The sequence below is a fragment of the Galendromus occidentalis genome, unplaced genomic scaffold (assembly GCF_000255335.2).
Source record: "Galendromus occidentalis unplaced genomic scaffold, Mocc_1.1 scf7180000075388, whole genome shotgun sequence".
NCBI classification, from domain to species: Eukaryota; Metazoa; Arthropoda; class Arachnida; order Mesostigmata; family Phytoseiidae; genus Galendromus; species Galendromus occidentalis.
In genome coordinates, this window is record NW_003803378.1 from 68,784 (window position 1) to 79,406 (window position 10,623).

Consider the following 10,623-nt stretch of genomic DNA (forward strand, 5'->3'; position numbering starts at 1 on the left):
ACATCGTTCAACCCGGACTCCCATTCCCCGAATATTGAGCGAGGCGCGACTCTACGGAATCCGACGAAGATTCGGCTCAATGGGAGAGAGAAGCTAATTGCCTCGAACCCATCGTCGGAATTCCGAAACCCTGCGAAGAATCGGGAGCTTCGGCTATGACCCGCGATTAGACCAGGTGGTTTGTTCGAAGACAAAACCCCTGGAATGAAATGGCTCATCAGTGAGGGATTACGAGGAGAGAGCCCGAAAGGTTCGATTCGAGATAGTCGAAAAGCTGCGCAATGTATTGCGGGTGTTCGCCGACCTCAAATATGTACCCTCATCTAACATTTCACGGGACGCGTCTCCGGGGAGCGCCTGGCATGAGAGAACGCAGTCCGAGTATAAGAACAGGTCCTCCGCTCGCTCTGCATTCTCTAATCCGGTGTTCAAGCTCCTGCAGCATACCCGAAAATCGGACCGGTGAAAATGAAGACATCCAACGTCATTCTGATTGTCTCCGCGCTGATACATTCAGCTTCGGCTGCTGCCTCTGTCGACGGGCCGAAAATTGTCGATCACGATCCGTCAATCGATGTTGCCTCCGGCTCCATCCGAATCCCACTGACTTCAGCAACCTCGCACTCAGTTCTCGGAGCCCAAATTCCACCGTCGTCCTCCCCCTCACTGAGCAGGATTGCTGAAGATGGAAACGTTCTGGGAGAGGAAGCCTTGAGGAGTCACAACAATGGTGGAAGATCATTCGCAGAAACTATGCGAGTTATTGCCAAAGGTTATCGATTAGTGCAGAAAAATCTGAACTTCGCGCAGCAAGCCTACAACTCATCCGGTCTTCTCGGCATCGCTGACTACATCGCCACGCTTCCCGATCAGCTCGGGAACACTCCCGTGATCGACTTTGTCGGCGCCAAGGTGGTCAAAGAGCGAGATTCAACCATCTTGGAAGCTTACCCGAATCAAGGTCTTCCACTTTCGGGACCACCTTTCATCTTGAATCTCACCGAAGTGTTGCCGTACGTGCTCAACGAATTCCTCGAGACTCGTACCTTTCAGGACGGAAACGGTGAGACCGTCAGTATCTTGGTCCTACGTAATCGCGGGAATTTCGTGCTCAGTCTTCAGCAGGTGGCCCCTGTGCCGGGGGAACCAGTGGAGGTGACGGATGCGGGCACGGGAGAAGACCCGGGCCTAGGGACGGAGGGAGTGACGGGAGGGGCGATCGAGGAGGTGATAGAAGGAGTCGCAGGGGAAATGCCCCAGGCGGAATCGGAGAGCTGAAATCGGCGTTGAGTGCTCGTTGATCAGCAATACGCAGCGAGAAGCTAAGTTATCACGAGGGAAATCAAACCCAAAAGCGTGATCGATCAATAAAAATAGTGTGAATTCGATGAAATTGAGTTTTTACCTATTGAGAAATCCTCGCGGGCTCCTGGTGATCAGACCTGAGGCAATAAAATGCTGAGGACATAGTATTTTTTTTAGCCTTTCGAGATGCCGGTTCTTGATACGGCGGTTTTTCGTCTCGAATACGGGGAGATGATTCTCCAAAGATTTGACAAAATCGAGAGGGAACATCCCAGACTGAGCATGAACGCAGTCCCACAAGTTTGCTCGCGCTCCTCCCGTACGGAACTCTCTCCACTGATGCCGATACACAGGATGCCTAGAGCCAGAAGCCTGAAATCGGAGGTCCCAAGGGCATACCCTTTGTGCCAAAAGAGCGCTTCTGGCATGATTCAGTGGATCGATGCACTATCGGAGACCACGGTCTAGGTACGCGGAGTTAATCAAGGCAGATACAAAAGCTGAAATTTCCAACCGACCGACCGCTCTCGGCCACAGAAGTCCTATTTTATTCAAGGCAGCACGAATACACCCTACATAAACCAGCTCATTCTCCCCATCAGACCCTTCTCTATCGCTTACCCGCCGCCTTGGCTCTGGCTTTGACCTTGAGCTTCCTCTTGACTTGAACTTCCTGCTCGAATTCTATGCTCGGCGCGTCGAAGGGATGCACAGTTTCGTCGAAAACATCCTCCGGAAGAGGATCCGTCTCAGCGGGGAAGTAAGTCGGGAAAGGCGGCATATTATCCTCTTTCGGTCGCTTCTCCGGTATGAGTGCATCGTAGATCTGCACAAATGCACCTATCTCTCCCATGACACTAGGCCCTCGAACATAGATCACACCGTGCTTGTAGTTTATGCGGAGAATTTTAACTCCGACCAAGAGACGTCGCTCCTGACCGTCATGTCCACCCATCTTCTTCCCCTTCAGGATTCTCCCGCGAGGTCCGCCCATGGCGCCCATTCGATTGTGATTTTTCGTGGTTCCGTGCGTAGCTCGCCCACCTTTCATCCCCCATCTGCGTTTAGCACCCAAGAAGCCTCGGTCAATCGTTTTCCCGTAGATATTAACGTAGTTGCCCACTTTGAAGTGTCCGGCGAAGAGCGGAGTCCCAGGCTGGAGTGCAGCGTTCGGTGTCACCAGGAATTTCGTCAGTTTCTTTTTGGGAGCCACGCCGGATTCTTTGAAGAGATCTAGGTATTCCTGTCTGAAACGAGTCGGATCGCGAGATTCCGCACCGACTATCAAACAACCGTGGCCCTTGCCTCTGAAGCCAAATCGGGTCCTCGCGTACGTTTCTGGGTCCATGTACGTGATCACATTCTGTTCGCACACATGCAGCATCGAAGCCAGTACCCGTTTTCCGCTTTTCAACCACATTGGTACGACGCCGATCTTCTTGGCGATTATTCCAGTGCGTCGCGAGCCTTCCTGGTAGGTTCCGATCGGCCATGGTTCTTCATTCAAAGGACTTTCTCCCGGTGCTGTGAAGGAGGCGAAAGTTCAGACGCATTTGGGATAGAATCGTGCAAACTGAAGCGAGGGGAGATTCGCTCCCTTCCTCGCTATGATCCGTGATTCGGTTCGCATGGAGGCAAGACCCGTTGTAGAAGAATTGGGATAGTCTAGACCGACTGAGATACCGTTCTGTTTCTCTTGCCCGTCTACCGAGCGACGGGAGCTCCACTCACCCAGGTAGATTCTTTCAGCTACTTGTTGAAGGAATACTTGATTCTTTTCAGTGAGAAGGTCTTCGCTCATGTCAGCGCGATTCTTTGGAGCCCACCAGTGGAACGGATGCACCTTCCGGCGTTTCGGTTTCGTGGATTTCTCCCGGATCTGTAGGTGCTGTACGCATTGCGTGCCTGGGAGGGTTTTTTTACTCGCGTTATTGCTCACTCTCTGTCACTGCTAACTGGTTCTAGAAACCCAAGGATCGGTCATATCATTTTCGCTATCCGGCCGATCGGAGCCGCAGGTCAACCGGTGCGCGCATGAGACCAGCTCGCGCTCCCGACCGACTTCGCCGGAGGCGGATGGCGATCCCTCATGCAAGAGGAAGGACTTACCGGCGAGAGGTGCCAGTCGGCTACAAGAAATTTGGAGTTGTGAACTGAAGAGTCGAGTGAGGAGGCCCGACATTCTGAGCAAGAACGAACAGAGCCTCTTCTCAGCTCATAAGTGTGCGCTCCTCTGTTTACAGCGCTAACCGCAGAGCGGACTCAATATTAGGGGACATCCAGCATGCAGCGCGCGGCGGGAGCTGTCTGCGCCTGCAGCTGCGACTTGATAAACAAAATATGATCTCTTAGTCCTAACCGACTGATCCTCATCATTTCTCCGAGTATTTCGGTCATTCATCAGCCGCGAGTCATCTTAAAATCCATTATCGAGCCTGACCGATCGATTGCTTGCGGAATCGAAGAGGAGAACGCTCTATATAAAAAGTGAAAAACACGCCCCTGCCCTGAATCTACGTTAGGCTTAGGTGTGTTTCTTAGCGACACTCCAGCGGATAGCGAATTTCTAATTCGAGATTCTCATCCCGCAGACTTTTTTCGCGTGCGTAAATGAAGTTTTAGGTCCTCAATGATCAAAAACTTCCTTGCTGATGCAAATTCAATGAGCTGAAAGTCCGTTTCGCAGATGAGATTACACGTGATCTAGCCTCTGATGCTGGCCACCGTAGCCACGCAGCGGATCGCCGAGCAGTAGAGCTATCAACAAGACAAGGTGAGCGTCCTTTTCAGTGCATTTTCCATTTGTTTTTCTGGTGCGCAGTGGAGCGGCTTGTTGGGTGTGAAGCGTTTGAGGACATACGACCCCATCGCTCCGAGGAACCTCCGGAGATTCGCAAGGTGAATTCCGGAACACTCATTCGATCGAGATTCAGCAGACTCGGGAGAGGCCTCGATAATAGAGGGGTAGGCCTCAGCTGTTCTTCGCCGAACGCTCCGTCGTACGCCGAAGCTTTGATCTTGTGCGAATTCCACGGTTTGTTACAGTCGCTCGATCAGGTTGCTTGAGATCGATGAGATGCGCCGCGGTATCTTGATTTGGGCAAACTGAAGCTTCTGCGGTCGTTTGTAGTTTTTGAGCGGTCACTATTGTGAGGGTGAAAATCGATGGGGTTATGGAGCTATGGAAAGTCACTACTGGTAGGCGCGAGGGACTGAGAGCGAGCGCGAGAAGGATTCGCTAGAGTCATCCAGGGCCCAGGTTGGGACGGTTGAGGCAGGTTCAGAGAGTTCATCGACTCTTGGTGAATCATTTTAGGAAGATGCAGCTGGCGCCTATCCGATTCATTGTGTGACTAAGGAAGCTTGCTGTGGGCTTTTCCCGCGTTTGTGGAATCGGGAACGAGCTGCGAATTCTGAGACGATGTGGCGACTCCTCGCTTCGAAACTCTGCTAGAGATAGTAAGGGTAATAACCTTGCAAACTTACTCACATATATGTTTTCATTCCGTGCGGGCGCGATCGTACGTCGCGATCTCGGATAGATATGGCTTGCGAGTCGCGGTTTCTGGGAACTCTGATCCTCTATTAGAGGTCGGAGGGCTCCGACTTGACCTTGGAGTCAAGGCCGTGCTCCGGAACCCGCTCTACCCGCCCGCGTTCTTCGGCGCATTGTTGCTGTAAGCTGCGATCAGTAGCTTAGTCGACCGATTTCACGGACATTAGTTCGTCCCGACTGGATCATCATCCGCGATGACGGACTCGGATCAGAACGGGGAGAATCGACCGGTGCCTCCATTTCGGTCTATGCTGGGGTATGCTGGTGGGTGAGCTGATCTATGGATCCCATTGTCCATGCAGGGCAGTGAGGTTCGGGACATCATCTCAGGAAAAGTAACTATGAGGACGAGTAATCGTATCGTATTTTGAGAACGTGGAAAGCGATCCGTCGAGGTTCATTATCGTGCCGTAGAAGCCGTCGGTCATCTTAATTCTGGAAGAGAGCGGTCGAAATTCGAGCTTGTTCGAAGTGTTTTGCGCCGAACTTACGACTTTTCAATTCCAGCTACCGTAACACCGTTCCTGAGCACACGGACCTTGGACGAACCCAGTTGAGGATCCGGAGCGGCAACGGAATACTGAATACGTATATTTGGAGCAGCCTCAAAAGATCGCAATCATGAGTGAAGACGAATCCTTCGGATCCGACGATGATATTATGTCGCCCGGCTCTTCTGCGGCGAGAACTACTTTCGCCAACGAAGATGAGAAACGAGCTCATCACAATGCTCTCGAACGGAAACGTCGAGACCATATCAAGCATTCATTCAATTCTCTCCGGGACGCGGTCCCCAACCTCGAGCGTGAGTTTCGCTTCCGTGCCCGTGAGGGACCCAAGCTCAGTCTCGTGGATGCGATAACGGACCCTACTCGAGGGAATTCATTATCCCTCGGGCGTTGTTAATCGATTTTATGATTGATCCTAGTGAGGAATTGTCTTCTGTTGCAGCCGACGGGAGCAAAGTGAGCCGCGCCGAAATTCTCAAACGAGCGGCCGAGTACATCAAGTCGATGCGGAAAAGGAATTCGGCGCATCAGCAAGACATTCATGAGCTTCAGAAACAAAATCAGAATCTCGAGAAGCAAATCGAGAGTATTCAAGTCCTGCAGAACTCCCACTCTGGTGAATATCTCCAGCTGCATTCGGAGACCAATCATCACATTCAATGAACATATTCCCGCGGACGAGAATCCTCTCCGAGTGTTGCATGCAGATAGCTCACCAGCTAACTCGGTTCTCTGTCTCTCAAGCAGGGGGGAACGCCGCCAACATGGCCAACTATGACGGATCTAATTCGGACGACGAAACAGACTCCGGAACCAGCGGCGACGAGGACCGCCATCGGAAGAGAATCAAAACCTGTTGAACGACGAGCATTAGACCTATGGCGTCGTGCAAATGTATATGTACTCTTTGATAGCGATCCTCAGATCCTCAGACCATGGGGCGAGACACTATGAAAAATGGACCCAAAAATTGTAGGTATAAATCCTCGACATCAACTGAAATCACATCCCTTTCTTTCTCCATTATCTATCAACGACTCTCGTGTATATTCTCACCCATGCTAGTTTCTTTGAAACACGCCATTTCATCCGAGCCGGTCGAGACGCAGAGCTTTCGGTCATCCTACCCTTGGGGTTCTGCCGCCTCTTCAAAAATCGATCGAGACGAGCGTGAGACTCGCTCTGCGGTGTCAATCAGTGTCGTTTACACGCAATCGAATAACGCACGTTGTCGGTGAATTTTCCATTAGATTCGATCGATTTTCTGATCATACTCCTGAAGGGCCTTCTGCTGCTGTGAACTTGCGACCGACGCTGGTTCTCCGAGACAAGATTGTTCCTCTCTCGAAAATGACACTGGTGAAGGGAGAGAGTTCTCTTATTATTGAAAGTTTTGGATCTCGATTCCGATGATTTTGGTGTGTTGATGTGTCCAAATAAATCCGGTCTTCAGAGGTCCCTGGAGTCGGGTGGAATGTAGTATCTCAGCTTTTGTGACAATGACTGCGTAAAAAAATATCAACTAATAACATGAATATTGAGTAAGTCTCAACCGTGGTGATCGAATAAAAATCATCATGATCGAAAAATTCTCGCATTTTTCTGGCTCGGGGTAGATCTTTTTTGGAGTTGCTCGAGTTCACCTCGAAGAAGACTGCTTGCATTTTTCCTTCTAATTTTCCAATCGCCAACGTATTCGAAATCCTGTAAGACTAGAACCGATGGCCTGCGGAATCGAAACGGCGACGAGACAAGCACTCGTGCCCCTCGTCGGTGACCCGTTCTTCGTTGGACCTCGGGAAGTCGGTCTCCCCTATTGCATCACGCCGGAACTATCCTAGAATTGCTCGGAGAATAGAAAAGTGAACCCGGTCACCTTGCAGCTTAGCATAAGACAAGAGGACAGCTGACGCTGCCCCGGGAAAGATATGATGGGGGGGCTTCCAGCTGAGACCGTGATCAGAGGCATGCCGCAGGAGCGTCGAGCTTGGAGACCTCGGGCGAGCTTCGTTGAAAGAGCATCCAAAAGTCAGTCGGAAATCTTCAGTCAGGGCATATCTTGAAATGCATGTTGATCCGATTCTGGGAGGCAGGAGATCAATTCATGTAGGTAGCTCACGTCGCACCGTACCTCGGGGGTCACCAATTCCAGGAATTCCCCTAGAGCTTTTGATGTTTTTGAACGCCTTCTACGGGATCGGCATCCTCGGCGTAGTATTTTCCAACCCTTGCGATGAGGACCCGTCGGGCGGCGTTGCCTGAGGTAGCGGATTTCTTCGAAGGCCGAGAGGGTTCACACCGACGGACTCCGGTGCCTTGCCCGGCGGAGGAACTACTTCCGGCGGGAACTAAGCTCGATTCGGTTCTCACCTTCTCCATTCTGCTGCCAGCACCGACGGCGAAATCGGATCCCTCAGGGAGGCGATCTCCGAGAGCATTCTTGACGAGATCTCCGGAGCCGACTGGATTCAAAGACGAAAGCTGCGTGGCATATTCTATCAATGCAGTCCTCTTCGACAGCTTCCATGTTCTCGAGAGGGAGCTCAGTTGTTAGAACTCATCAAAACTCCAGAGCAATAATCAGGCGGGGGCTGCTCTCCAGGGGAACAAGATGCATTCCATCTCGGAGAGCATCATCATGGTACCTGCTCTCGTGACGAGAACGACAGAGAGCTCAAATCAGGCGATGAAAGGGGATTGATTCTTGATTCGGCGTTCTTTCTCTCTGGAGCCTTCCCGGTCGACGCGACTCGCCTCGTCGAATCTCCTGGAAGAAAATCTTGTTCGCGAAACTTTCCGTCATGTTCCAAGCGGATGTTGAGTAGGCCTATGTTAACTTGGCTGCGGAGCACCAGCCTTCCCATGAGCATGTGATCGCAATCAGCGCTCGTGAAACCTATACCGCGACCACGAGTCCTGTGGAGACAGGGAGAGCTCAAAAGCAGCTCAGCGGCTACCCCCCAGTTTCTCTGCTTGTGAGTTCGTGGCGTACCGCGCGAGACGCCGGAGCTGAGCAAGCGTCGACCGGATTTCAAGATCTGGGTCCAATGAGAATGAATTTATACCAATCGTAGAAATCCTGGCAAAAACGCTGATCATGAGCGACCGCAGAATCAGCGAAAACCTCGCCTTCGCGCCAGTTCCTCCGCGAATCCGCCCCGATGAGGAAAACAACAGAATCAGCATCACAAATGTTGACCTGCCCGACATCGCTGCCTTGTCGGGAACAGAACCTCATGTAGACATGGAATGAGCTCCCGAGAAGCTTCGTAAAGGATTGTCTGGTTCCCCTCACCCTTCATCGTTCCCCCCTTGTCCATCATTTCCACGTTCAGGAGCCCAGAAAATCGAGCGTATCCGGAAGGTATGCTCGCCTCGCCTGCGACTCGGAGGCACCTCGGGCCTCGAGATGGGACAACCCGCTGAGGGCACGGGATTGGTTTCGTCTTACATGTTTGCTATAGCGTGGGACCTTCCCTTCTCCTTCGAACTTCAGGTGAGGAAATCCGCGCCGCCCATGTCTGATACGACAGAAACTCGAGCGGTATCCGATCGGTGGGACGTCAGACGAAAAACCACAAACATTTTCGGGAGTCGGAAAGAATGTTTAGTTCCAGCATGTCAAAAGACTTTATAGAGCATAGAGCCAAGGAAGAACTCGGAGCTGAGACAGACGCTGGAGCGGATCACCCTCGGTCGGTGTGGGGCGATTCCTCCGACACTCAGCTACGGGCAGCCCTTCCGTGAACCATGCCGTGAGGGGCCCGGGGAAGACTGGCACCGGATTCGAACTGCGATAGCGAGGCATTACGGCGATAACCTGAGGGACATCCAGTGAGTCCACTTGGACCTCACATTCACGATCAATCCTTTCGCCAGCGGTTCTCCTTATTCAATCATGGGTCACGTTAATCGCTTGATAGTGGCGAAGCTAGAGATCCATTGCATGGTAGCGAACAACAATTCCGACCGCTGAATCTCCTCACTAGCCTTATATGAAGGTCCAGCATCCTCGACTGAGCTCACTGGAGGAGCGTCGACCCCGAAACTCTCCCGCCAGCCGCTGATTGATGATGGAAAATCACGATGCCTGAGGCAGAATGGTCTGATCGAGATAGAGCGAGTCTTTCGACTCATTCCTTAAAGTCGGCAAGTTGATCGTGCATGGATAATTCTTTTTACTTCCAACGTTGATGTGTATTCTGTGAAAGGTTCAACCTTCTCCGAATCGTGCATACCTTTCCTCAAGACTGAAGATTCCGGAACGAACCCGTTTCCGTAGCAACTCCCCGTAAGCGATGTGGAGTAATGCTGGACATCATCTGCCCCACCGCGGCATTCCATTTAGCTGTCAGTCCCTGAATTCGGATCTTTTCGGTGGAGCCTTCTCATCCTTTTGACTGAGCGACGTCGCAACGCTGAGAAATACTTTGATCCGATGACGACTGTCGGCTTCGTCAACGTTCTCATCTCGTTCGCCGCTAATTCCCTCTCTCAGTCACTCTTCAGTCATCAAAGCCTTCAATGAATCGCTCGTCAGCCCTTGGCGCGTTTTTCTCGTCGTCCTCCTCCTTTCCCTCTATTTCGGAAGAAGAAGCCGAGTCGCCAGCGCTCCCTGGTGACCGAATTTTATCAATAATAATGCTGTGATATTATGTTTCGATATCATGTGTTTAGTAGATGGCGTCGTGGAGAGTGGAGAAGACTTTCATCAGAAGATAAGACGCGAGATAAGCGCGCCTCGGTCATCGAATTTTCAGTGAGTATTCAGTCTTCGCTCTTCAGAAGTTCGGAAAGCAGATTTCAGAGCGGAGTCGACGTCAACAACGCCCTCCCAGGCGAGCGACCGACCTTCCATCAAGTTGCTCCGGCCTCACCGCCGTTTAGTACGGCAGCGTGGTCTCCTCGTCGGTGCTTACCGCCGATGCGGATAATCCGCGATCTCCGAGCGCTGGGCACAACATCGATTTTCGTATCAATCGACTACATGCGCGTTTGTTTTCGAGCATCATCATATAGTATATGCCCGAAGTGTTACGCCGATTGTCCGCACTATTCGCGAAAGAGCTACCAGAGGGCGTCCCGATCGCACATGAACACCATCAGTGAGTGTCCACCAAACACAAAGCTCAGGTCCGTACCCAAACGAGTGGCTTTGGTTTGCTGCACCGAAAAGCTTGAGCAGCGTGGATTCGGCTTCCGCAGTCTCCCGAATTCGGTTTTCCACGGACAGAGATGACGCTTGCGACGTCC

The 10,623-nt window shown here is 51.8% G+C and overlaps 2 protein-coding genes across 2 annotated transcripts; one reads left to right on the plus strand and one right to left on the minus strand.

The window, feature by feature from the left end:
- Positions 1-1,822: 1,822 nt before the first annotated feature.
- Positions 1,823-3,538, minus strand: mRpL3 (mitochondrial ribosomal protein L3). The gene is made up of 3 exons (XM_018639637.1): positions 3,415-3,538; positions 3,037-3,210; positions 1,823-2,829 (listed from the first exon to the last, which is right to left on the minus strand). The coding sequence occupies exons 1-3, from the start codon at positions 3,485-3,487 to the stop codon at positions 1,916-1,918; spliced, it is 1,161 nt and encodes a 386-aa protein (XP_018495153.1). The 5' UTR covers positions 3,488-3,538; the 3' UTR covers positions 1,823-1,915.
- A 489-nt stretch (positions 3,539-4,027) lies between these two features.
- LOC100901750 (protein max) lies at positions 4,028-6,354 on the plus strand. Its single transcript, XM_003736948.1, has 4 exons — positions 4,028-4,078; positions 5,369-5,666; positions 5,813-5,986; positions 6,118-6,354. The coding sequence occupies exons 2-4, from the start codon at positions 5,483-5,485 to the stop codon at positions 6,228-6,230; spliced, it is 471 nt and encodes a 156-aa protein (XP_003736996.1). The 5' UTR covers positions 4,028-4,078; positions 5,369-5,482; the 3' UTR covers positions 6,231-6,354.
- The last annotated feature ends 4,269 nt before the right edge of the window (positions 6,355-10,623 follow it).

Coding starts and splice junctions, on each gene's coding strand:
- mRpL3 (XM_018639637.1), bottom strand. CDS start 3,487: ATGTCGGGCCTCCTCACTCGACTCTTCAGTTCACAACTCCAAATTTCT. Junction 3,211..3,414: donor CCGACTGGCACCTCTCGCCG/GTAAGTCCTTCC, acceptor AAACCCTCCCAG/GCACGCAATGCGTACAGCAC. Junction 2,830..3,036: donor AGCTGAAAGAATCTACCTGG/GTGAGTGGAGCT, acceptor CCTCCTTCACAG/CACCGGGAGAAAGTCCTTTG.
- LOC100901750 (XM_003736948.1), top strand. CDS start 5,483: ATGAGTGAAGACGAATCCTTCGGATCCGACGATGATATTATGTCGCCC. Junction 5,667..5,812: donor CGCGGTCCCCAACCTCGAGC/GTGAGTTTCGCT, acceptor CTTCTGTTGCAG/CCGACGGGAGCAAAGTGAGC. Junction 5,987..6,117: donor CCTGCAGAACTCCCACTCTG/GTGAATATCTCC, acceptor TCTCTCAAGCAG/GGGGGAACGCCGCCAACATG.